The following is a 26,683-nucleotide window of genomic DNA, read 5'->3' as shown; positions in this document are numbered from 1 at the left end:
CAAGGGAGATGGGACACTACGGAGGGGACAGATGGTGGACAGGCAGACAGCAGCCGTCACCAGTGCCCCTGCACAGGCTGACGTGCGCAGGACTCTCCAAGGCAAGGCCCTGACACACAGCCAGCCTGGGAGAGAGTGGCTGGTATGATACCTAGACTATTATCCTTGGGTGGCCCTGGCCTCCTGCCTTCCCGGTCCTGACCTGAAAGGGTCTCTTCCCGCAGTGCTGCACAGGATGGCAGGCTGGCCCTGACCCTCCAGCCAGGGCTAGCTGCTGCCCCTCTGAGCACCTGTCCTTTCCTGCCAGTGTCTCACGTTGCAAATTCCATGACTTATGACCACCCGCAGCTCCAGGTGCTGCCTGGCAGGGCCAGTGCTAAAGTTGGGATGCCTACCTGCTTTGCCTACAGTGAGCTCCTGCCTTCAGTCTCTCTCCAGACATCAGCTGACCCCTCACCTGCCTGCCTAGTGAGTCACGGAGGTTGTGTCTAGCTTGGGGGGAGGGGGATTGAGACTTAGCGTGCCTACGATCAGAGCTCAGGCTCTGCACACTTCCCTGGGTCCTGGCAGGGTGGGGTCACCCCACAGCTGCTCAGCCGCGCAGCTCTGGGGGATTAGAGAGGCCTGCTCAAGTCCTCTCTGGTTCTTCACCTTTACTCTTCACTCTGTTGGGCTGAGTCTCTGACTTCACGTCTGGCCCCCAAACCTCTACATGCCCTCTCCTCACGGTGGCAGGACGGCTACTGCAGTTCCAGCCTCACCTCTCAGGTTTAGGTCCCTCAGGAGAGTGAGACTCTTTCCTTGCAGCTCCCACTCTCACTGGACCATTTCAGGTCACATGCTCATTCCCCATCCTCCGTAGAAGTGAATGCTAGATGTTAACTGGCCAGGTCTCAGTCACATGCTCCAATCCCAGGCAACATGGGGAGAGCTGGGAAAGGTGAATTCCCACACTAAAATCAGGGCTGGACCTCCTAGTTCCAAGGGCGGACCTGTCCAGGGCGGCCCCCAGGCGCCGAAAACTCCCCACCCCAGGAACTGAGCCTTAACCTCTCTCGGGTCTGTGGGCTTTCACGAACAACACAAGCCATGGGTCCATTTAAAAATCATTTTATTATTAACGTCATCTTTCCATTTAGCCAAGTGTCTGTCATGTATAAGGAACGTCGGTAAATATTCCATTTGAAGCTTCTTTGTACATATTTCCATCGATAAATAAACTCTGAATTCACATAAAAAAGTTAAACTTAAATAACTCATATTTCCTTCTCTTGTAACAGGCCTATACTGGTAAAATATAAATATTCTTGGACTCAGGCTTTGTTCTAAGTGAGGGCAGCAATTTATCACATGGTACAATTACTGACAACAAAACTAAGAAATTGTCGGCTGGTGTCCTGGCTTGGACGAGTACTGAGGCGGAAAACAGAAAATTCACATTTGGTTTCTGGGCCAAGGGTAGGGCAGGAGTGGTGATGGTGGGGCGAGAACAGTTTTCTTTAGAGCTCTGATAAAGTAATCTGTCCTGCCACTGAACTTGAACTTTGAATATATTCTTCTATATTTGCAGATTAATTCCATGATCATTTTACTTAAAACTTAGATGTCAGCTAACAAAATATGGCACATGGTCCATTTTGAACAACGTCAGTAGGCTCAGAAACTACCATTGGGCTGGCGAAAACGACAACAGAAATGCACGTAGAGAGCGACGATCAGGGGTTGGTTTGTTTAGTCCACTGTGGTCAATCGCACATTCATCCAGGGCCTTCGTGCGCACACTCGACCCTCAGCGCCCAGGCGGGGCCCCCTTGGCCTGGGCAGCAGTGAGGCCGGGGCGCTGCTCAGAGCACGCGGGGGATGATGGTGAAGGGCACCGCGGGGCTGCTGGCCTCCAGCTCCAAGGCCGTCAGGAAGCACTCAGTGGCCGCCGCGTCGTTGCCCTGAGCTTGCAGGACCTCACCCAGTCCGTTCCAGACCTCGTGGGCCGTGGAGTTCACCTGCACCGCGTCCCGGAGGATTTTCTCGGCCAGACTGTAGCGGCCCAGCTGATGGAGGATCAGGGCCTGCAGAGACAGACAGACAGTCAGAGAGACTACCACTCTGCACTCCTATCTGTCCTTGAGTTTTGGCACGTTCCTTGGAGGGAGGCATGCATCTCCATTGGGCTGGGCACAACGTAAGTTCAAGTTCTTCCTGCACTTGGGGCTAAGAGTCAAAAGAATCGCTCGAACCATGAACTGTATGAAGTTACTGATGTTCAGCCTTTTTTTTTTTTTTTTTAACGGTACGCGGGCCTCTCACTGTTGTGGCCGCTCCCGTTGCGGAGCACAGGCTCCAGACGCGCAGGCTCAGCGGCCATAGCTCACAGGCCCAGCCGCTCTGCGGCATGTGGGATCTTCCCGGACCGGGGCACGAACCCGCGTCCCCTGCATCGGCAGGCGGACTCTCAACCACTGCGCCACCAGGGAAGCCCTCAAAGCGTTTTTTATACCCCGTAAATCTTTGGCTAAATGGAATCTTACTGCTCACGCTCACACATTATGGGTATAAACAGACAAAAAGGAACTGCTGAGGGTAGGACAAGGGAGGGGAGCCCAGAGTCCCCAGTGGGCTCCCCAGAGGCCCTGTACAGGCTCAGTGGAACCAGCTGGACAACCATTTGGAGAGTCTTCCTTTAGGACAAATTTCCCCAAAGTGGCATTACTGGGTCAGAGGATAAGACTCTTTAGGGTTCTCCAAATATTTTGCAAATGATATCCCCAAAGGGTGGCGTCACGTTTTTAGCCATCTACAGAGTTGCAGTGGTCCGTCCCCCGCCCCACCCCCGCTACCATTACTCTTTATTTTTACTAATTTTGTAAGTGCAGATTGTCCCCTCCTTGTCAAAACCTGCATTTCTTTCATAACAATTGAGGTTAAATATTCAATATTTCCCACGCCCGTTAGAAGACGTGCATCTGTTACCGTAATTGTCTAAAGTCTGTTTTTGACTTTTGAGGGGTTTTTTTCTTCTGTGAACAGAAGTTTTTAGTTTTTTAAGTTGAATTTGTTGATCTTTGGTTATTTACTGATTGATTGTCACTTCAAAGCTTTGGCAGTTATCCTTTCAAAGAACTGACATGCCTTGGATTCCATTTGTTGTGATCTGACTCCCCCGCCCCCATAGTTGTCCACCTTCCCCGGCAGATAGGAAACCTCAGTGGGTCTCCTCTACGTAGCTGGACACAAACTAGCTACTCCCCGCTTCCCCTCATTCCTGTGAGGCACTGCCTTTGTCACACAGTGAATTACTGCAAGAGATGCGGGGGGGTGGGGGGGGGAGCTTCTTAAATTTTCCGATGAGCTACACCACCTACCTTTCACATAAGCACCGTGCTGTTTGGATTTCCTTATTCCACATTAGGATTGAACAGGTGGGATTAGAGCCTTTCCTCATCGCTCTTCGCTTTCAGTGTATTTATTGACAATCTTGCCCTGTACTAGTCCAGATGAATTTTAAAAATCACTTTGTGGCTTCCCTTTGGGAGTTGAATTGTACTTGCATGAAAGCTCTAAGAGTGTGGAGAAGCCTAACATCCTTACAGTGTTTTGTCTTCCTGCCCAAGAATGTGGCCTGACTCACCGGTCCTTCAAATCTCGGCCCTGTACTTTCTTTCTGTGCCTCACGTGTGGCAGGGGTGAGTCCTCCCTGGTTTCCTCAAAGCTGTACTTCACCGGCGGGCAAGGGGCAGACCCAGGCAGTGCAGGGGCATGACGTGCAGCCTGGGCCAGGTGGGCCCACTCCAAAGGGCTCTGGCCTCCAAGATGAGCTCTTAGACGGGGTAGGAGGAGCCCTCAGCAGGCGGTGTCCAGCACCTGAGGGTTGTCTGGCTGACCTTGCCCCGGGCTTGTGGCCCTGGGGGTGGTGTCTGAGAGCCAGAAAAGCAGCCTGACTTCCTAGAGTCGCCTGCACCTATGAGCCGCTGGCACGGGAGCCGTGAGGCCAACCCCGGAGGAGCTTGCGGTCAGCGGGGCCTGGGAGACCCACGGCCCCAGCACAGGGTGTGACGCCTCGTCTCTGGGAGGGGAGCCAGCCCGGGGAGGCTCCCTGAGTGAGGAGGTAGAGGAGGCCTCAGGCCAAGAGGCTGCAGACTTTAAGGTCAGGTCCAGCCTCTCTAAGAGGCAAACTGCATATGTGTCCTTTCTTATTAACATCTAGATACGCTGTAACAATGTCCACCCTGGAGTCCCTGGGTACGAGTAGGTCCTGGACTGGATCTGCCAGAGCTGGGGGCTCCAGGGGGGTGGCCAGGGCCAGGCAGGAGGGTGTTCCAAGCTTCGGAACAAAAGAGGTGGCAGAAGCCAGTGCTCGCAATTAGGATTTTACTGGGTTTCTGGAATTTGCTCTCCTCAGACTGCAAGGCCTTCCCGTTCTGCAGTGAGCACTGCTGGGTTTCGGCTGCCTTCCTAGGCTGGTCAGGGTCAGGTTTGCTGGGACTACCGTGAAAGCCCCCTGTTTGCACATGAGGCCACCGCACAGAAGCACTTCCCGCGTCCACAGGGTTTTCTCCTCATGGCTCCCTCCCCAGAGCACCGACTCCCTACCCACCCAGGAGGGGACAAGGGAACAAGGGCGGACGTTCAGTGTGGACTCGGGCTTCCTGGCAGGATGAATAGTAATAATAAGAGCGGCAGCAAGTGCTAACAGTGTTTATAGCACACCAGGCCCTGCTCCAAGTGCTTAGTTCACCTGGGGACTCCAGAGCAATTTCACACAGGCGTGGCCAGGACACAGAAGCACCTGCGTGCAAGGCCTGCTTTTATTGCTGCGGAGAAAGAGCCCACAGTTGAGGCGGAAAACATGCTCACGCACTGGGTCCTCCTACCCCCATTTTGCAGGTGAGTATGCCAGGGTGCCTAGAGGCTCCGGGTCTCTTGCCCTGGGACAAGCTGCTTACTGCAGAGCCGGGCCAGAACCTGCATCTCCCAACTCTTCAGGCCTCCCTGAAGGCCATTCGGCTGTGGAGTGCACGGTGGGGTGGGGAGTAACCGCATCCCTCTCCCAGGTGGCGCCCCCACTACTCCGGCCCTCCGCCCTCCGTTAGAGAAAACCTGACAGCTGACACCTGCACTTCCCAACCTCGAAGGTCAGGTGGAAAGAACGGGAGGCCACTTGCCCAGGACGTGAGGGCTATGCCTCCTTTCTTCCAGGGGAGGTTATCAGCCCCAACTCCTGCTAGAACATTCTGATTTAGCCAACAGAGAAATGAGAGGAGGGAGGAGGGTCTGGGTAATGGCAGCAAACACAGGCATTTAAAGGTTACAGAAGGAGTCCCGTCGCGTTCCTTCAAGGCAAGACTTTCTCAATGCATCAAATTATTGAACACACACGTTTTCTGAGCGGCTCTACCAGGCAGGGAGGCACAGATTGCGTGTTTGGCAAATGGTGATGGGGACAAGGCACCTGGTAAGCCACAAAGAGGCATGCTTGGTTAATTGGTGCAGGTGGAGAATATAACTTAGGTCCCACTGGCTCTGCTGCGGTAGAAGCAGCCTCATGCTGTTTCCTTTCTGTACCCGGAGTTCTGTCTCCCCGTCCGGCACTATGCCGGACGCTTGAACTTGGCTTTGGCTCGTCTCCTATTTCCTCCACTTTAGATATAAGGAGACAGGCTCGGAAAGGCCAAGTGTCTTGCCCAAGGTCACAGGGCACATGAGTATGGAGCTTGCAGGCCAGCCCAGGTCTTCCTGAGGCCAAAGCCCCGTTCTCCCCACCTTGGCTTCTCATCCGCTCGCTGCTGCCTCTGTCACTTTAAGAGACAAGGCCGGTGCCCCTCAGGCACTAACCCAGTTACATCTGAGCAACAGTAAACGGGCACCTGCCATGCTGTCTCTCCCTTCCACTTTCTCTGACCACTGACGGCCGGCTCTGTCGCTCCTTCCCGCGGTTACAATGGGGAGGTGGCTCCTCTCCAGGGCACAGCTTTTCTCCTATTTTTCTGCTGTTTGGGAGCATCCTGTATATTCACTCAAGGACCGGAAGGCTCCTTGCCTCCCTTTGGTGGCCCACAGGCCGGCTGTGACCTTGAGGCTTGGGGTGGCTGCAGCCGCCAAAGGACTGGGGCTGCTGTTAGCCGGAAGGCAGACCAATGAGATGTGGAGACCCAGGAGGACCAGGGCCTTGGTCCAGCAAGGCCCGGAGGTCACTGCTCTCAGCAGCAATGACCTGCCCCTACTCTGCTGGAGTGGGGACGAGAACCCCAGTCCTTTTGCTGGGAATTTTGTTTAGAAAGTGGCAGGCTGCTGAATCTACCCTATCTTGGGGGCTCTAGGGTACATGGCAGCGGCAAGTGTACCCCCCAAAATGCCTGCAGGAACCAGCCCCTGGGCTAATCTGACCCGTCGCCCTCAGTGCTGGGCAGCTAAGGGCCGTTGTGAGTCTCTAGTGTTCTCGTGGGCTTGGAAATTTCCAGCCCATTCCTGGACTTATATTCCGAATGTACGAACAGGCTACCATTTCCAGATGACCTTGAAGCTTCCTGAGCAATCTGTCTAGTGGAACTAATTCCTAAAGCTGGAGCAGCTCAGGGAGACATCAGACTTGCTAGGGGCTGCCAGCTCAGGCTTGGCCAGGGAATGAAAAATCGGCCTCTCCCCAGTGCCCCAGTGAGGCAAGAGCAGCTCAGAAATCAGTCACACGAGGAGTCCAACCAGAACAAGCTCCAGCTGGGGTCTGAGTCACTGTACTGGGCCAGCGTTGCCGGCAGGTTGGCCAGAGGTGGGATGAGACCTGGACGGGCCTGGCTGTCAGGACTGACACACCTCCCGAACCCCTCTACGTTGTGAGAGGCCTCCCCTGGCTTTGATGTGCGCTTATGCATTAGGACCCTGCTGTCTTTTTCATCCTTCAGGCCCCCTGCTTCCTCTCTTCTGCAAAGATCAGAGGCCACTGATCTCACCACCAGCTGGGTCTCACCACCAGTTGGGTCCAGCTTTCTCCTGGTACAGACCTCTGGGTTCATCCAGGCTGATTTGTCAGCCCAGGTATTTCTGCAGGACATAGCCCCCAGCCCCCGTCCACCTGTCCAACCTTAGTCGGTCCCGGCCTGGCCCCCTGCTGCTGGGGCTCTAGTCCATCTGCTTGAAGTGCTGAAGATCCCCATTCCCCCCAAAGCCCAGGCTACACTGCCTACCTTAGGCAGGGCTACCCAGAGGCACACGGCTCCCAGCTCCAGCCCTCAGGCTGGCAGGAGACAGAGATTTCGACGACTGACATATTTCATTACCTTAGTAAGTACCCCCCATCAAAATCACAAAAACTCACTGAGCGATTGCCCAGCCCCCAGCCACGTGCTGGGGACACCGATGTGGGCAAGAAGCAGGCCTGCTTTCAAAGCTGGGGCCTGGTGACCATCCTAACACGACCGAGCTATGTGCCAGGCGCTGGGCTACGCCTCGGCCGGCGCGCCCAGGCCCTCACTCACGTCTATGCCTCGGGGCCTCAGCAGGTAATGTTGGCTCCTGCCTAAGGCAGGGCGTAAGTGGCAGAGCTGAGACGTGAACGCTGCCGCCCGTGCTCCTGACACTGGGCCCTCTCCCTTTCTCTTGGAGAGGATGTGCAAACAGGCCTCCACCTTTGCCAGCCCTGCTGTTTCTGGAGACTCTGGAGGTGGGGAGCTGTCTGGGGCTGGCCTTCTGAGAAGACGGGAAGCACTGAGGAGGTAGCTCATTAGTCCCTTTCTCCAGACACAAATGGAGGCAGCTCCCCAAGCTTGTAATTATTATAATCAGGTGTTTTGTACAAATAAGATCTTGGCGATGCACCAAGTTGCAAATAAGGGATTAAATTAAACTTGTTATTTCAAATGAGACAAAACGGACTTGGCTAGTTTGAAGCCAATTAGCATCTTCCTCATTCATGTCTTTCATGCGTGTGTGAAAATAGCTGCTCAAGGACTAAACACCTTGCCCCACGCTGAGGGCGCCGTGCAGAAGCCCTGTGCAGGCTCCACTGCTGCAGCCCTGGCTCTGCGGAGACTCTGTCCACGGTCCCGGGAGACCAACAGCCGGGCTGCAGGACAAAAAGCTCCTTGGAGATTTTAGACATCCCTGTGGTGCTCTGCCCAAGTGCCAAGTCAGCCCTTCGCTGGGTTCAACGGTGTCTCAGACCCCTGCTTGTCCCCCTAGGCGCACAGGTACAGGGAGATAACATCGCCGCAAGATCCCCACCACAGCATGCCTTGCAGAGGGGGAAGGATTTCCCTGGCACCCGTGAGCCAGGGGCCCCATCCTGGATGGGGGCTAATGACCAGATCTGCAGCCTTTCCCAGGGCCTGGCCTGCACCTGAGCTGCTGGGACCGTTCAAGGCAAGCCAGCACCTCCGAGCTTTGGACAAGGATAGTTAAGCCTCCTCCTGGTGGAATTCCCGTTGTCAGGACCCTGGGATTGTGATGGCAGCTAAAGGAAAGCCTGTCTCCCCAGCTTGTTACTCTCGGGGACAATGACAGAGCTGCTGAGCTGGCTGCAGTCTGAGCTGCGGCTGTGCTGGCTGGGGGAGGTGTGTCAGGGGGTCAAGACACAGGCTGTGCAGGCCCTCGTCACCGCTGGTGGCTCTGGAGTTAGAGGGGCCCACCAGCAGCCGGGGAAAGGTGTGGATCGCTCAGAGACGGCAGAGGGTAGGTCAGGAGCACGGGCTCTAGGCTCCCCCGAACTGGTTTGAATCCTAGCTCCACCACTGACTTGAACAACTTCTTCTGGGTCTCAGGTCTTCTGTCTGTATAATGGGGACAAATACTAAAATACAGGCGAGCAGCGAGGCCTAAATGAGACAGAGTTTGTAAAGTACTCAGTATGATAAACCTTCGGTGAATGGTCCCCATCATCAATATTACGATTATGAGCGCTATCATTCCTCCTAACGATCGCGGGGCAGGGAGGGCTTCCAGGACGCCCACAGTTAGATGCTTCGTCACTGCCAGCCCTGATGCCCTCTGGGCTGGTGCTCACAGAGCAGGGACCATCTGATTTGCCTTTGCTTTTGCAGCACCTAGAGCGGGCCTGGCACAGCTGAGGTTCTAGGTGAATGTCTGTTGAATGGATGGAAGGATGGAAAAGGGGATGGTGTGGATGCTGTGTGATGGTGGGGAGGGGAGAAGTGGGCGTGGCCTCTTCTAGTGCTTCTGACTAATGAGCCCCTCAAAGTTCTGGCCTCAGGTCACCCTTGTCCACACTCCCAAGTCAGACCCCGCTCACTCAGAGCCTTCTCCGCCTTCTGGGTACATCAGCATGGTGGCTGAGTGAGGGAGGGGAGCAGCTCCGTGGGAGAAGGTGCCCGGCTCCCGCTGGAGCCCAGGAGCTGCCATGGCCTGCCCTCAGGCTGTTTGCTCACTCACCACAGATCTGACACCACTCCCCAAGAAAACCCCAGAACCCACCTACAGACTTTCTGGTCCTACACTCTTACAGATGAGGGAACAGAGGGCGAGAGAGGAAAAGAGGCTTGCTCAAGGCCACGGCCCCTGGATGCAGAGTGGGCTCGACCCCTGAAGGTGCCAGGAGGAGAGGCCTGGTGGCAAGTACCCAGAGCTTTAGTTTCGGAGCCCAGTGCTTTAACACCACCCTCAACACAGCTGTATGTGCACGGCAGAGTCAGGGCTTTCTGGAAGCCTATCAGGCCCCCAAGAGGGAACAGGGACCCCACACGAGCTCCCACCCTTTCCCAGAGGCCACAGGTCGGCTGGTCTGGGAGTCAGCACCAGCTGAAACATCACATTGGGTGAGAAAACCCAGCGCGCTGCCGTCACTTCTCTTCAGGTATTTGCATTTTCTTCCTGAAGATGCAATCCATCAGAGAGAAGCAGGGTGGTAGCGGTGGTGTTCTCAAAACTATTTTTCTTTCAAATCAGAAGACCACAAGGAGACAACCGACTTAGAAAGGCTTTCCTCGGAGCAGCTCTGAATGCCAAGCCCAGGGAGGCCCGCTCTTGTCTGCAAGCATCAAAGGCACTGTTGGTTCTGAGCACGAGCATTTTGTGGGTGCAGCGAAGGGGCAGCCCTGAGCCCCGCCCTGCTTTCCAACAACGCCTTGAAGAGGAACTGAACTCATACTCGGATGGGGCGGGGTTGCAGCTTCTTCACCTGGATTCCAGCAGCTCTGGGTGAGGCCTGGTTTACACTGGGCTCTGTTTTGTGTTTCATTTCTGTTTGCTTTGAGTGCTTAGAAATCGCACTGGCTTGCCAGGGGCCCGCGTGTGTGTCTCTTGGCAACTATGGCAGCCACGGAAGCCCCGCCTAACCCGGCCAGGAGTCCCCAGGGAGCCTCATCCTAGGGATCCTGGCTGATGCCGAGGGCGTCTGCAATCCTACCTCCTAAAGCCCCTTGCCCGCTGGAGCGCCAGAGCCTTCCATAGGCCGTCAAGAGTGAGTCGAGGATGCCCTGGAGAAGGACCCCTGGGAGTTGGTGGGACTCAGTTTTCCTATCAACAGATCTCAAGTTTTGGGGAGGGGCTGGTTCTTTGCCACTTTATTCAATTTGATCCAGTTTCCCCAAAGGCCAAAGCTAGCCATTCTTGAGAACCATGTACTCATCTGAGCCAGGACACAGCAGGGCATGTGCACGGCTGCTGCAACCGTCACCTGGGGGTCTCAGAGTCCCACCTAGCTGCCCCGGTCCTCAGGTGGGGACAGAGCATTCATGAGGCCATCTGACCTTCAGAGCAACAAAGGGCCGCTGACGTCCTCATGAAGAGGAGGGGCAGTGCTGGCTGAGCGGCTCCCGGGGAAGGGCCAGTACTGGACAGTGACCTTGAGGATGGCTCCTGACCAGGGTTGGTGGGATTGAGAAGCTGGGGGCGGGGGGAGGAGAGTGGGGACCAGGCCTCCACGGTAGCCAGACTTTTTCCACGTATTCTGGGGCTGGAGACGAGCGTTATGAGAAAACCTCCCGGCACCCCTGTGGCCTCCGTCCTCCACATCCCCCCAGTCTCCCTGCTCCGGTGTCAGAACCAAATCACGAGGTGGCTCCTTCCCCCACCCCACTTCAAGTCAACTAGGCCAAATGCCCCCATGTCCTCAGACAGGCATGGGGGTGCAGCACCCAGAGAGGAGCCTCGGCCCGAGGAACCAGCGGTCTGGGCACTAAGCTGACACCCTGGGAGCCATTCCCTCAGCAGTGTGTGCTGTGAAATGGTGCTGAGTATTCCAGAGCGAGGAGGGAAAGACCCCCAGCCCTTCCCCTCCCTCCCGCAGAGGATGAGCAGACGTGGCTGAGAGGCTGCCCACACCTTTGCTCACCAGGACGCCTGTGCTCTCGTGGGGGCCCCTTTCCAGGTCAAATGTTTTATTTGAAGAAATGTACCTTCTGGGGACCAGGCCTTTCTAGCATTGAACTCAACTCAGAAGGAAACAAAGCTCAATTTTTCAAAAACCTCTTGTTTTTCGAAGCCAGCAGCCAACCAGCTATGGAAGCAGAAATCCTCGGGGTTGGCGCAGGGTGTGTGGGGGGGGGTTGGGCCTCTGCTCTATGACAGAAATCCCTGCTGCAGTCCCCGACAGGCAGCCTCCCACTCTTGCTTGCACCCTCCAGTGACGGGGAGCTCACTACTTCTCCAGGCCGCCCACACCGTTGGTGGGCAGTCTGAACTGTCGGTTAAAAACGTGTAGCCCTAATTAGGCTTTATATCTAATTCCTACTCTTTGATGTTTGCTGAGTCCTCTGGAGTCATGCAGAAAAGTTCCCTCCCCTCCCTTTCTGCCCTATAGCCTTTCAGGCTCTGAAGAAAGTTTCCAGAATTCTCTCTCTCTCTCTCTCTCTCTCTCTCTCTCTCGCTCTCTCTCGCTCTCTCTCACACACACACACACACACACACACACTTCAGGGCTTTAGAGGAATGGTAAACTCAGACCTCCCACCCTCCTGCCCTCATCTCACTGGACTCTAGTGCTGAGGGCGGTGCCCAAAGGAGACCTCACTGTGGGCTCAGAAGGAGGAGCCGTTAAGCCCCAGAAAACCGCGAGTGGGGCTCTTCCTTTATGTTTAAGCGTCTGACTGGCAGAATCTTTCAAAGCTGCCTTCTTCCAGGATGGTGTGGAATATTCTGAAGGAGCTCATTCTACGATTAGCAGAGCAATGGGCCGTCAGGCAGTAAACACCAGCGGTGAGCGGGGGGGCAAGTCTGGCCCGAGCCAGAGGGCCCGTCCAGCCCCCAGTGGATGTCACACAGACTCAGGGCCCTTGGCCCCAAATTTCCTCTGGCCTAATTTCTTTGAAACTGGGTAGCTCGGCGTCAGTGCTGAAATATCCACAGATCATGGTGGCTTCTAGGGAACGGTCCCTCAGGGAGGAACCACAGCTGGCCTGCCAGCAGCTTCCAAGCACCGAAGGCCCACAGCCTGTCGCATCTGCAGCAGGGCGTCGGGAGGGCGCTCAGGCGTGTGCAGAAGGGCACGTGAGCGCCTCCAAAGGCGGGAAAGGGGGCCATGGGTGGGCACGCACGCTGTCAGGGTCACAGAGTGAGCTGAGGAACAGCATCCCAGTTCCCGGGTTCCCAGGACGGGGCTCGCTCACTTTGCTACAACCAAGGCTGTTTTTAGCTCTTCTCTCCCTTCCGCAAACTTCTTTTGAGTACTGCGATGATCCAGCACCGCGGTGTCGGGAGCTGTGTGGCGCGCAGGGCGCTCAGAGGCACAGGCCGACACCCTGGCCACATTCCCTGCTCTCTCTGGCCTGGAGGGGTTGGTTTGCCGGGGGTCCTGCCCCAGACTGAGAGCCCCCTGAGCAGGGCAGGACTGTCATTCACGTGCGGACACATCGAGAACAGAGCCAGGCTGCTGGAAGGAGGATGAGGGGGAACATTCCAGGAAAGAAAACATGACGCTCCCCCCTTTATAAAAAACGAATGAGAAGCTCATAGTTGGGGTGACCACTCATGGCCACACAGCGGTGAAGCACTGTCACCCTAAATCGGATCCGATGCCTCCACCTCTAAAAGCTTCCCGTAAACTGGTACCTGGCCCTGCGTGTCTAGTTCTTCCTGGAGGACAGTGGCTCTCCCTGAATGGTCTGGGGTAGGCAGGCTCCTATCCGGGGGAGCCACACCGGGGAGGGGCCTTAGAGGTGACAGAGAAATGAGGAAATGGCCCTGGGAGTTGGGTCCCAGCACCCAGGTTTCCCAAGGACCAGCTCAGGGCTCTTTGCCGCACGTCAGGTTACCAGGATCTCTAGCGAGGGCACCGGGCATACAGGGAGCTTAGACGCATGCCAAGAGCCTTCTCTGGGTTCACTGGCTCTGACCCTACAGCTCGTGGCTGGTTTGTCCAGGGAGCAATCCTCCTTGGGGGAGAAGTTCTGGGGACATGACATCCCCGTCCAGCTCTGTCAGCCTGCCTGGGCAGCGCAGGCCCTTCCTGCACGTTGTGGCTTCCAGACCATGGGCTCTCCAGACCCAGGGGACCACCAGAGTGCCTGGCCTGAGAGGGGCTGACAGCGTTGCCCTCATCTGTGTGACGTGAAGAGCGCCCACCCTACCCGGCACGCTGCTCACACGGCACGCCCGTTCAGTCTGGGACGGGGGCAGCCCGGCTCCCTTCCCTGCGACGTTACCTCAGCAGCATCCGTCCCACTGGCTGTGCTATCTTATAACCATCCCCCACCTGTAATCTCTGCTGGAAGATGAGCTCAGACTCCAGATTACAGATGGGGCGTCCTGTGCCCTTGGCAGTCTCCCCTGGCCCCGACTGCAACCCGGCTGTCTAGAACCCAGCGCCCCTTCACTTGCCCTTCAGAGTTCATGGTGTGGTGATTTTGCTAGTCAGGAAAAAAAAAGGGAGAGCTGACCTCAGTAACAGAAGGATGACATCACCTCAACATCAGTATGTCTGAGCATCTCTCTGACTCGAGCGCTGGAAGGACTAAGGAGGCGTCGGCTTCCTTCCTCCCTGAAAACCAGCGCAAAGGCAGGCCGGGAGCTGCTCTCTCTCCTTACCCCAAGTGCTGCCCCGACCCCTAGCCCTGGGGGTGGAATTACTTTTATCTGTGTCCCGAGGCCTGGGTGTCCCACACGGCAGCAGGCAGGACCCTCGGAGACCAGGCCGGCAGGGTGACAGGGAGTCCCGTGCCCGGGCAGGTGAGCTCCACACTGGCCGCAGCCTGAGGCGAGGCACTCGTAAATTCAACGAGCTCGCGCTCAGAAACGCCAGCGTGAGCATCTCCAGAGCTCTGCGTGGCACACTGAGCTAACTGAAGAAATGTCAGCTCTAGCCAGCCCCACGCAGCATCAAGGGACACCCGTGAGAAGGAGTCTCGGGGTTACTTCTGCACCTGAGGCTGGGCGGGGGCCCTGGCGAGGGGCGAAGGGGGGAGCTTTGGTGTCCCCAAAAGATGTGGAGATCCTGGGCATCGTCCTCACTCTGAAGCCTGGGACAGTTCTTGGTAACGTTCCAGGTAAATCTCTAGCCCCGCCTCCCCCACTCTGCCATTTGAATCACGGGCTTCGTTGTTGCAACTATTAGCTCAGAGTCTCAGCGTGAACGGGAACGTCAGCTGCCAGCTCTGAGGAGAGAGAAAGCCACAGCTTGGCCCCAGGGCTGTGGGACCTGCCACGCCCCAGCCAATGTTTTCTGTGGGTGCTAACACGGCTCCCCGTGCCCATACTTTTCCATTGGTAATGGGCAAGAGACTCCTGGCTGACTTAGTTAAACATCTCCCTGGTTGACTTATTTATAAAGAATAAATAAGGAGGATATCCACCTTCCCCAACAGCAAGTCAGGCAGGAACGAGAGCAAGGGGTGGCCCGGAAGTCAGCATTTCCCCACGGTCTGAGTTACCCACGCAGTGGAAAGTTTGGTGCTCATCACCCCCGGAGGCCGAGGCCCAGCCTCCCACCCTCAGGGGAGGCTGTTGCTACTCCGGGTGTGTTTGGGAAGATGGTGTTCCTCTCGAGGCCTGTGCAGCCCGGCCAGAGAGTAAACCGGGTCCTGCTTTGGGCCCAGCCTCCCCGTGGGGTCCCAGGGCTTCCACAGGTGAGAACAGCAGCCCAGGCAGTCACCTGGCTCTTCCAGAAGCTGGTGGGAATGGGGAGGGAGACATGACCCCAGAGCCCTGGAGCGGGGAGTGGAGGTTCTCCACGGTCAGAAAGACGATTCCCAGGCCACCACCTCGTCGCTGAGCTGACGAGCTTCCTGGGAGAAGCCGAGGGTGGGAGGGTCCTAGAAACTCCAGCCTCACTCCTGAGGTCCCAGGCTGAGATCCCTTCCCAACGACCCTGACACACCCTCATCAGGCCTCTGTCCCAACCTGTCCTCAGATGGGGGGATGGGGTGGGGGAGGGTCACACCTTTGACTGGCGTGTCACTGTACGTGAGTCTGAACATTTACCACCAAACAATGAAAGCAAAAGCCGGTCCTGTTATTTCCAACAAGAAGTCCTGGCCTTCCCTGGGCCGGCACCCTGGTGGAGGGCAGGCCCTCTCAGGCCAGCTCCGTGGTCCACCGCCAGCTGTCCAACTTAGGCAAAACCTTCTCTCTAGCCTCTTTCCCAACCTAGAAAATGAAGGGGTGGAGTAGATGATCTCCAGATGAAAATACTAGGGTTTGGGAGAGTTTCCCACCCACCAAGTATTTTTGGAGCACCTACTACACACCTGATGCCCGTCTATTCTTTCAGGGCTTAAAGTTTAATTGGAGGAACAAGCAGAAAACACTCCAGGGCAGCCTCTTTCCTGCTGTCTGCAGGGTAACCGACCACAGTGTGAAAGGAAGGGGCGAGGGGCAGCGGCCGGCACGGCTGGGAGGGCTTCCCGGGGGAGGAGAGGCCCAGAGCAGGGCTGCCCTCCAGCAGCAAAACTGGACACAAACAGGAGAGTGGCCCCAGAGGCACATTCCCTACTGCGGCGCAGTAGCCCAGGCAGAAGAGAGGAGAGCAGGCTCTGCTCTGATTCTGTGGGGGACCCTGGGGACGCTGGGGACCTGTGTGCCCTGGAACCCCGTGGGCACTCAGTAAATGCTGCTTGACTGAAAGGCAGTTCCGGTCCCTGGCACGTGCTCAGTATACTACAGGCACTCAATAGATGGCTGTGTGTGGGCGTCATCTCCCTGCTCAGTCACCCACTCCAGTCTAGGCAGTGCCCACCCTAAGAGGGGTTGGCACCCTCCATGGCACCCGGAGCAGGGGAGCGGAGGGGAGGGCTTCCAGGCCCCAGCCCTGCAGGCTCCTTGGGGCTATCATGGAGAACGTCAGCTACACGACGGCCACCAGGACGCCTCAAGGCCAAGTGCTCCCGCGACCGGGCTTCCAGCAGGTCCGGCCGGGGGCTGCCCACCCGAGGCCCACCGGCTGGAGCGGGACAATGCTCCCCACCTGCCCCGCCGGGACGTGAGCACGGTGATTTACTCTCCGCCAAGGAGGATGCGGTCATTTTGGCGAGCGCCTCCCCCATCCCCGCCAGGGTTTGGCATGAACAATTTTTCCATTTTTACACAGGAACAAACAGAAATGATAAGACAGTTTCTGATGACGGGAGGACAGGAATTGATAAACCTTGGAAAAAACGTTTTCCACAAATAACATGAGGACTCACCCCACGGAGTGCGGGCAGGAAGGTAGGTGTGGGCTCCAAGACCCCTGGGCCAGGCCGGGCCAGCCTGGAGGACAGAGCCCGGGGAAGCTATGCTGCAGTGAGGAAAAGAAAGACAGGCAGTTTGCTCGGACATGGGGACTTCCTTGCCTGGGCTTTTGTTATAAACGTTCTCCCCAGGGTCCTCAGGCCTCGTCCTGGGACATGCGGGGAGCAGCTGCCACCGGGAACCACGTGGCTGCCGGGGAAATGGAACAACCTGGCCCGCGCTCTCTGTTCCCACAGAGCCGAGCTCTTACCACTGACCACTTCAACACAGAGTAAACAGCATCAAGATTAGGGCCGTTTCCTCAAAACTCCCCCATCAGCCCCCATGGGAAGGGTGCAGTGACGTGGTGGCTCCCCTGAACAGAGGCCCTCAGGGCTGGGCCTCGGTGCCCAGGGCCATGAAGGCTTCTCCAGGCCACGTGCCTGTGCAGGGAGCTCCCCAGCGGATCCCTGAGGGGTTGACCAATCACCTGGGTGGAGACAGGCAATAGGAGAAGGAAATTACAGCCACTGCAAATATCGCTCCTGTGGTTAAGCTCCTGCGACTCTCACGTGTGTGGACTTAGGGAAGGTAACACTCACTGGGTCCACAGAGGTGGCCGCTCGCAGCCAGTGGGGACCTGCCCCGGGCTCCGCTGCCCCAGGAGCTGAGCGGGTCTGGTCTCAGCTTCCTGGTAACCCTCTCGGGCACCCCCTGCTCTCCGACTGGGGTACTTTGCTGAGAAGTGAGCCCTGGCCTTCTCCCAAAGGACCTAACGTCCACCTTGCATGGGCCCTGGGGACCTCTTCACCTCACCCTCAGTTCTCACAGCCATGTGTCCTTGGGAAAAGGGAAGGTGCAGAAACCTAACACCTGCTAGGCAGCTCTTACATGCTGGGCAGGTGCCCTCACAACACCTATAAGGATAGACAGCTAGTGGGAAGCAGCGGAAGATCACAGGGAGATCAGCTCCGTGCTTTGTGACCACCTGGAGGGGTGGGATGGGGAGGGTGGGAGGGAGACGCCAGAGGGAGGGGATATGGGGATGTATGTGTAGGTATGGCCGATTCACTTTGTTACACAGCAGAAACGAACGCACCATTGTAAAGCAATTATACTCCAATAAAGATGTTAAAAAAAAAAAAAAGGATGGAATTCTCATTTCTGCATGACAGAGGCCAAACTGTCCAAGGTCATAGGAATCGCCCATGGTTGGTAGAGCTAGAAATCAAACGTGGGTCTTCTTGGCTCCAAGATGTGAGATCTCCCAACGACTTCTCCCTCCCGGCCACCTGCCCGGGCAGTTCTGAGTCTCAGTCTAACGACCTCTCCCTCCCGGCCACCTGCCCGGGGAGTCCTGAGTCTCAGTCTTTCTCCCCGTTGCCTCCTCTCAGCTGTTGTCTCTGTGGAGAGTGGTGAGGTGAGCTCCATTGCATCTGTGCCCCAAGCACCCTGCGCTCGCAAGTCCTGACTCAGGGACACCTGTGCTCTTCTTTGCCGATGTCCACTGCTCCCCCTTCTCCTCTGCCTCCCTCCCCACCACTAAACCATCTGGATCGGAGTCCAGCCGTGTGCTGGTAAAGTTGCTCTCCGAAAGAAAAAACCCCGGATGCGTAGCATTTGCCACTTTCCGTGGTATAAATACTCCCTCCGCGGCTGAGTTCACAGAACGTCACTGTAGGCGGAGCTGGGAAGCCGGGAACAGAGCGGCCCACCGGCCCCGCAGGCACTGTCTGCGTCCTCTAATTGGCAGGAGCCCTGAGCTCCTCGCCCCCAACGACAGCAGAGAGGGGCAAGAAAGGCAGGCGATGCTGGTGCCCTGAGACACGTGCACCCCGTCGGCCAAAGCACATGGTACCTTGATGGCTGGGCGGGGTCAGTACAAAAATACTATTTTCTCCAGGATCGAGGACAGAAAGGGAGAAAAGAGGCCCGTTTTCTTCTGTCATCAAGCAACTTGACTCGGGGAAGCTTAAGGCATCGTTGAAACGCCCTCATAACGCCTCCGACATCTGGCCTTTGTCTTCTCCCGTTCAGTCTCCAAAGGATCGTTGGGCAACATGGCCTCCTAAGCCTGGATTTCCCTAAAGCCAACTTCCTTGTACACCGGGCTGCGTCCTGTCATACTCGTGGGTGGGTGCACGGTGGTCGGGGGTGACTGCTGGGAGGGGTCACGGGAGGAGCTGCTGGCAGCAAGGAGGATGGGATTGCAGCTTTAATCATTCCAGAGGCAGGAGCAGATTCGTCCCCTTTGTGTAAGACACCAGGCAGCAGGTACAGAACCTAACAGCTTGTGGGAGTCCTAATTAGAGAGCCAGGTATAACTCCGTTGACCTGCCCGGCTTTGAAAGGCCTGGAAAAATGCATGTTTGTCCTTAGGAAGAAGCAGATTTTGCTTCTCGCTTGTTCTGCAAGGTCCCCGCGGGGATCGCTTGTTGGCACTTTGATTCTAGCCTCCTGCATCTGCCCGGATGCCCGCTGCCCGGACGTGGAGGATCAGAGAGAACCTGCGGGGACCCAGGTCCCTACAGGGGAGGGGCCGTTTTCCACAACAGGCCTGCTTCACGCCTTTGTTTATGAAGAAAGACACAGCATCGTACCCCACAGCTTCCCCCGTGGGGCTGGGCCAGCAGTTGCTGCTTCATTTGGAAGGACATCAGCCAGCATTTCAATTACGGATCTAATCAAGACTGACCTCTCGGCAAGGCCAGATCCCAGGCTGAGTGTGTGTGTGTCCAGGATTCCTTGGAGGAACAATCACTGCTGTTATCAGCTTGGGTTATCCCCCTCCCAACCCCGCCCCCCCAACCCGGGAGGCTGCCAGCTGGCCAGAGAATCAGGTCTCCAGGAGACATCAAGAGGGGACAGTTCACGTTTTTCTCGAGAACCAAGGCCGCCTTGACTGTCAGACACCATCGGAGTCTAGGTAAAGCTAGAACAACCCCTCACACGGAGCAGAGGCTCAAATACTGAGTCCTTTGCGGCTTTACACGCCTTCTGGGCGACTAGCTGATGTTCTGAGAGGCATGAAAAGAAACAATACCTGCAAAGGTATTTTAAGAGACAGGTGTTATGTAAACACCAAGCAGATGAGGAAGGTGGAGGGAGGACGCAGCCTGGAGGAGGGACGAGAGGGACCGCGGCACAGTCAGTGGACCTGGCGGGAAGTGAAGGGGCAAAGTAACCACGGGGCGAAGTGCTTGGAGTCCCGGGAACCTTGGCGGAGGAGCCGTCGAGCTGAGGAGCTCGCAAAGGGCGTTCCCAAACTCTTGGAGTCTTAGGCTTTCTGGACACCGAGGCCCAGATCTGAGAGCTAGTGGGGGGTCTCTCAGACCGCAGTTCTCTTCTCTCCCCAGGAGGCAGCTGAGGCCTTCCTTGGAGGCACGTTGGGGTAAGGCCACCTCCGGACCCCGGGCAGCCTTCTCATCAAATACCCCAGCGTGGAGCCCCTGCACACCTTGTACCCCTCCTTGGTCAGCAGGTTTCTAAGAGCAAGGGGTCTGCGATGACAGGCCCCAGAGGAGGCTTCTGCACATCTGGATCCAAGTAATCACCTTTCCAGAGCCTGAAACCTGGTGATTCTTGGTATTTCGTCATTGGTGCATTTGGCATTCCTTCCTCCTAAAGCAATCCTTCACCACCACCCCACCCCCTTGGTAACAGGAGGGACACCAAAGGCTAACCCAGAAACTTCTCTGCATGTGCCTGGGCTCCTAAATCAGTGCTGAAGCTGTCGATTCAGGCATATCCAGGGTCCGGGCAGCTGTGAGCAGGGATGCTACACAGCAGGGAGAGACCCCTCTGGGCAAGGTGAGAGGCAAGAGGAAAGACAGAGACTTCACTGCAGTTGAGAGCAAAAGAGAAAGGAGACAGGCTCAGCAGTTGCTGCTTGACTGTCAAGTCACAGAGTCAAGCCCTCCAATCCCCAGAAGATGGTGAGAAATTCCACTCCTCCCACCAGAGCAAGGGGCAGAGTTCTCTGGGGCCAGGGTCACCCTGGAGGGGTCCAGAGAGCTGATGCCTTTCACCCCACCCCCAACCCAAGAAGGCAAGTGCTATTATCCTGTTTTACAGATAAGGAAAGTGGGCATGAAACCTTCAAAAGTGATGGAATCAGGATTCCTGGTGGGTCTGCCACTCAGTGCTGTGCCCTTGGCAAGTCCCTTCCCCTGTCTGTCTCAGCTTCCCCAATTGTGAAAGGGGACGCTTAGATTAGGGAATTCCACTGGCGTTGTAAATCCCGGACTGCTTTCAACTGCCTGGGGAGCATCAGGTCCAAAGGCTTTCATCTGCCACCTGTCCACCCTAGGCCCTCATCCTTGATATCGGTGAAGGAAAACCAGAAGCAGTACCTGGGGGAGACTTCTCACAGGAGGTCCTCCCTAGACCTCTGGGCTGAAGAGTTTTAAGCTCAGACTGTCAGAAGGTCCGGACAACACGTGAGAGAGACATGGCCCAGAGAGAGCCCAGAAACACCAGCAGGGGCGTCTCTGGGACCAGCCCCAAATGATGGGGAAGCAATTCAGGCACAAGACGGGTCGGAGGCTGCCAGCCCGCATGGCTCCAAATGCCACCATGAGAAAATGGTGGCAGCTACGCCCTCTGGCTGAGTTCAGAGGCAGGCTGCGCGGGGGCGGAGGGAGCTGAGGAATCCAAGTTAAGCAGCAGGGCTAAAATCCTGGGAGGCCCGAAATAAGGAGGGGGGATTAGGGACCGGGATCTGAGAACACAGAAGGACCCTGGTAAGTGAAAAAATCTGGATCAAATTCCTGATCCAAGCTAGGGAGCAATAACTGTGGAAAGGCAGGAAAGCAGTGGAAGCGAACCGTCAAATCGTCCTGGAATAATGGGGCAGAATTTCTAAGAATACATGGTTTGGGTAGAGTATGTCAGATTTTAAATAATTTTAGATCATCATTACTAATGAGACACTGAAGCACTCTGCCTGTAATTAGTCATCTAAGACTCCAAAACAAAAGAGGAATAAACACAGAATTCATTTTTTCCCTTAAGCTGCAGCAGAGGAAAGCCTAGTGACACGGCTTGCATTTCAGAGCCTGGCCTGGGTCTGTGCTGCTTCTGGGTCTGTGATTTCAGTCCTCAGGGAACGCAGGGGTGGCCCGATGCCGCGGCTCCCTGGCCAGCACCCAGAAAATGCTGCAGTGGGAGGATGGACCCAATCATCAAGCAGAAAATGTCTGCAGAGAACATCCCTGCACCGACTGATGCTGTCTGGGGTGGGAGGGTTTCTGGCGGGGGCGGGGGGTGGCGGGAACAAGGGCCCCAAGTCACACAGGAGCCATGCGGATGTACAGCACACGTTCCGGATTCCCAGGCGACACTCCTTTTGCTCCAACAAGGACACACGTTCCCAACAAGCCAGAAGCACACAGTTTCAAAATGATGTGAAGACATAGCTTGTGTCGTAAAACCTTTCAATTACCTGCTTCTTCCCTCAAGTCATTCCCAATACCCGCCACCCCCGTCCCCACTCAAAGGTCCTCTCTGCTGGGTTCGCTCCCCTGATCCGCTTCGGCAGACTCGCTCTTTGACTGTTTCTGCCACCGCTGTCACCTCCCTCCCAAAGCCGGGTGCAGGTGCTCTGCAAAGCCGGTTAGGGCAATGTGGCCTCTCCCTCCCTTCCTCGGAAGACGTCCCTCCCCAACCCAAGCAAGATGTGAGAGCAGAGAAGATATCTTGGTGCTGTGGAAATAAGGAAGCTGCTTTCATCTGGGTTTGGAGTGGGGGTCAGGGGCAAAAGAAGAGGCTCCCTCAGTCTGGGACCAAGAGCAGAAGGTGGTCTCGTCCTGAACGGGACGCCAGGCTCACAATCTATGGAGGGAACCAGCAGGAAGGGCTGAGGGTGTGTCCCGAGTCACAACCAAGGGACAAAAGATCGTCCTTGGGGAGAGATGGCTTGGGGGTGACCAACAGAAAGTCCACTACAAGAGAATTCACCTGGCCTGAGGGAGTGGGGTTTGGACGTCCGTTGTTTTCAGACAGGAGATGATGTTGAATGATACTTGCATGGCACACGGGGCTGAGGCTACCCCTTTCTTGCCTCACCTGTAGCCACAGGACATTAGCAGGGAGGCTCTGGCCTACAGGGGAGGTCACAGGTGGGAGCGCTCTGGCCCAGGAAGAAGCTCTGTGTGGCGGAGGAGGGGTGCTGCCGGCGTCCACGCAGCTCCAACCCCTCGGCAGCTGCCACGCCAACACGTCTGCCTCGGTGCCCCCGGCCGCCCGGGGTGGCCATTTCAGCCTCCCCAGCACTTGAGTCTGAGTCAGGCCTTGGGGCCTGGCATCGAGCTTGGCAGGTGAGCTCCTCTGGGGAGCGGGGAAACAGAGCACAGGGGCTTCGACCAAGGAATGGTGGATTCTTTTTACATTACCATTTTGATCTCTGGTCTGGAACTAGGTCTCTCGTGGGTGTGGTCAGGTGAGTCCGTTTCTTAGAGGTGACCCTCCCCGACTGGACTGAGAGAGCCTCGCAGGCCCGGCAGACAGCTGCACGGGGGCGCCTGCCCGCCCTCGGCCCGGGCCTCGCCCCTGTGGACTCCAGTAGCGTCCCACGGCCGTCTGTGGTCTAAGGATGGTGACCACCATGCTCCCCAAATGGGGTTCAGGGTCTGACACAGAAGAATGTGCTTGGGGACAACAGGACAGAGTATCTGAACTTGAGAGGGGTTGTCACCGCGCCCCTCCCGGGGCCCCTGAACAGAGGGCTGCCCCTCCAGCCTTCTGTCATGTTCAGCCCCTGGAGCAGGTCCACAGGTAACCACTAAGCTGACACACCTGACGGGAGCCCTGCCTGGCAACCCAGCAAGTCCTCTCTGAGATCCCGCTGCCCCAGGAGGTGCATTAATTAGCCCTGTCCGGCCCTCCACGGTCTCCAGTCCCACCTCAGTGTCATTTCCTGTCCTCGTGGTCGATGGGACTTTGTGCAGAGGCGGAGCCACAAAGAGCTAGTAAACCTGCCCGGCGGAGCCAGCATGTTCCCACGAGAGCTGCTCGGTCTATTCAAGGGAATTAGCACCCAGGCTTTGGGGGGCTTCACTCATAGAAGGGGAGTAATGACATCTGTCAAGTTCACCGTCGCCTGTAGTTGTTCTCCCCCTCCCTCCTCCCCAGCCCACCCGCCCCACGCCGGCCGGCCACCCCTGGTCTATGCAGTCACTGGGCTGCCTCAGGCAGGGCGCCTTCCCCCAAGGAGCAGACAGACCCATGAGCAAACAATTCCGCGTTGGTTCAACCGGTGCTTCCAGGGAGGGAGGTCAAGGGGCTGAGGGCCCCTCTGTCAGGGTAGGTAGGTAGGGGGCCAAGAAACGCTTCTCAGAGGCAGTGACTCCTGAGCCGGGCTCCACGACAGGCTCTGCCCTTCCTGCCGCCCAGGCTGATGCCTGGTACCTGACTGCCCCTGCCCACAGGCCGAGGGACCACCCCACCCTGGCCATGGGGGCACCCATCTTCCACAGCAGCCCTGGTCTGGCCCAGCTGGGCTTCCCCCTGAACCCAGTCAGAAGAGATGCTTTCTGCCTCTACCTGACAACAGGTCAGGCCAGCTGGGGCCTCCACCGTTCCCTGACTCCTTTCAGCCTGGATAACTAGGGCTACAGGCTCAACAGAAACAGTCAGAAAGTAATACTTAAAAAGGAAAGTGTAATACCATGCTCTCGGCCAAGCACGTGCCACGATATATTCTTTTTTTTTTTTTTTTGCGGTACGCGGGCCTCTCACTGTTGTGGCCTCTCCCGTTGCAGAGCACAGGCTCCGGATGCGCAGGCTCAGCGGCCATGGCTCACGGGCCCAGCCGCTCCGTGGCATGTGGGATCTTCCCGGACCGGGGCACGAACCCGTGTCCCCTGCATCAGCAGGTGGACTCTCAACCACTGCGCCACCAGGGAAGCCCCATGATATATTCTTATTTCAGCTCCTCCAACTGCTGAAATTTGGTTCAGGAGGAAAGCTACACCCATGGTCAGTTCCTTCAGAAAAGAACTCCCTGTCAAATCGAAGCAGAGAGGCTTCCACCACGGGCAGGTGGGACCTAAATTATGGAGACTGGTAGTAACGCTCATAGCTAGTGCTTATGGAGGGCTAGGCAGCCTGTGTGACTCACTTAACCCGCAAAATCACACTGCCAGGGGATCACCATTATTATCCCCATTTTATAGCTGAGAAAATGGAAGTACAGAAAGATTAAGGGACGTATCTCAGGCCACACAGTTGGTAAGTGACAAAGCTGGGACCCAGGTGGGTTGGCTCCAGTGCCACGCTCTCAACCTCTGTGCTGTCCTATCATTCAAGCTGGAGACTCTTAAGTGACTCTACCTTCTTGTCCTGGCTCTGCTCCTAACTTGAAATACGACCTAGGGCAGGTCACCAAGGGCAGCGACCCCATCAGTAAAAATGAAATTCTCTATTTCATATTTCATACGGCAAGAATAAACATCAGATACGGCGAATGAGGTTTTACATTTCTTTTTTGAGGTTAAGGTTATATTCGTGCCAATTATTAATAATTCTTGGGGGACTTCCCTGGTGGTGCAGTGGTTAAGAATCTGCCTGCCAATGCAGGGGACGTGGATTCGAGCCCTGGTCGGAGAAGATCTCACATGCCGAGGAGCAACTAAGCCCGTGCGCCACAACTACTGAGCCAGCACTCTAGAGACTGAGAGCCACAACAACCGAGCCTGCGTGCCACAACTACTGAAGCCCGCACACCTAGAGCCCGTGCTCCGCAACAAGAGAAGCCACCGCAATGAGAAGCCCGTGCACCGCAACGAAGAGCAGCCCCGGCTCACTGCAACTAGAGAGAGTCCGCGCGCAGCAACGAAGACCCAACGAAGCCAAAAATAAATAAATAAATCTATTAAAAAAAGAAAAATTCTTGGAAGGGCCTGAAGCTGTCAATGTTGCTCAGAGGCAGTGTGTACCATTAAGGGACGGGAGGGAAGCTGGAGTGAGGAACAGGGGCTAAGCATCTGGTAGAAGGCCCTGCTGTTTCCTCTCCTCTGTTAGTTTGAGTCCCAAATACTGTCAGTAAAGACAGTAGAGAAGTTAAGGCCTGTACACTTTTCAAAGAGTACTGTCAACAGCACACAGATGAGTAGGAAAGGTGGACATCTAAATATTTCAGTAGTCTTCCTTTAAAGAAAACAATTGTTCTCCTTATGTTTAAAAGCATTTTAAAAATCCTGGAAGTAAATGAAATACAATTAATAGATGAGAAGGCTTCTCACTAGACGATGGTAGTGTTTTGTTCCCTGCCAATCATTCTTTCTATGTACAGAGAGAAATCGATACTTTGGATGAAAGAGATCCGTTTCTCAAGATCAGCATTTGCAAGGGGAAGGGTATCTCCATTCGGCTTCATTACCTTAATTGTACCTGGGTCTTATCCAGAGTAACAGGAAGGATCAAAGTTCCCTTCTTTAAGACTGGCTTCTCCAAGGGAAAGATGCGGAGCCCTGCCCTGTCTGGGCCCTGGGCCCTGGGTACCCCTTACTAAACTGATGGATAAGCTAGACAGATACACAGACAGTTGCCGCCTCTGGAGTCACCCTGAAAATTTCACGACTCCATGCTGCATCTCTCCTCCAATAGGGGCATCAACTGGAAAACGTGCTTCTAAATCATAAAATAGATGCAAGCTATTTCCTCCAAGTCTCATGAAACACTTTAAAAGAGGGAGAGAGAGAAAACACCAAAGTTTCATAATTTAGCAGTGCAAGCTGCGTCAGGCAAGCCGGAGTCACCTCTTTCCCTTGATTCAGACCTGCCCTGCCTGCCACCCTTCTGGCTCGTCATGCGCAACGGGATGAAGTATTTTCGCACAGTAGACGCGCGTGTAAGCTTGAGGACATTTTAAAGAAAGCTCCGACTTCAGGTCCCTCTTTGAACTTCAGAAGAGCTGCCGCCGTCTCCGAGCAACGTCATTAGCCTTGTTCGGATGCTTCCGGCTCAAACTTTAGAGCTGCGAACACGACTTAAAAGGAAGTAACCATCCAGAAGACTTGTCCCCCTGCATCGCGCATTTCAGGTCCTCCTTCCAGACCTCCCGCCGACGTGGCGTGCCTCCGGGTATCTCATAACAGGA

General features: G+C 56.0%; 1 protein-coding gene across 4 annotated transcripts in view; it reads right to left on the bottom strand.

The window, feature by feature from the left end:
- Positions 1–1,094: 1,094 nt before the first annotated feature.
- Positions 1,095–26,683, bottom strand: part of TTC7B (tetratricopeptide repeat domain 7B) — a 237,585-nt gene continuing 211,996 nt past the window's right edge. For all 4 annotated transcript variants that reach the window (XM_082647696.1, XM_082647697.1, XM_082647698.1 and 1 more), the window contains one exon: positions 1,095–2,066. In XM_082647696.1, the coding sequence (XP_082503822.1) occupies positions 1,845–2,066 (222 nt within the window). In that variant the 3' untranslated portion in view covers positions 1,095–1,844. The remainder of the gene's footprint in view (positions 2,067–26,683) is intronic.

This window comes from Grampus griseus (assembly GCF_964374135.1).
Source record: "Grampus griseus genome assembly, chromosome: 2".
Taxonomy (NCBI): Eukaryota; Metazoa; Chordata; class Mammalia; order Artiodactyla; family Delphinidae; genus Grampus; species Grampus griseus.
Note: the sequence above shows the minus strand (reverse complement) of the source record. Positions and strands in the feature narration are given on the sequence as shown.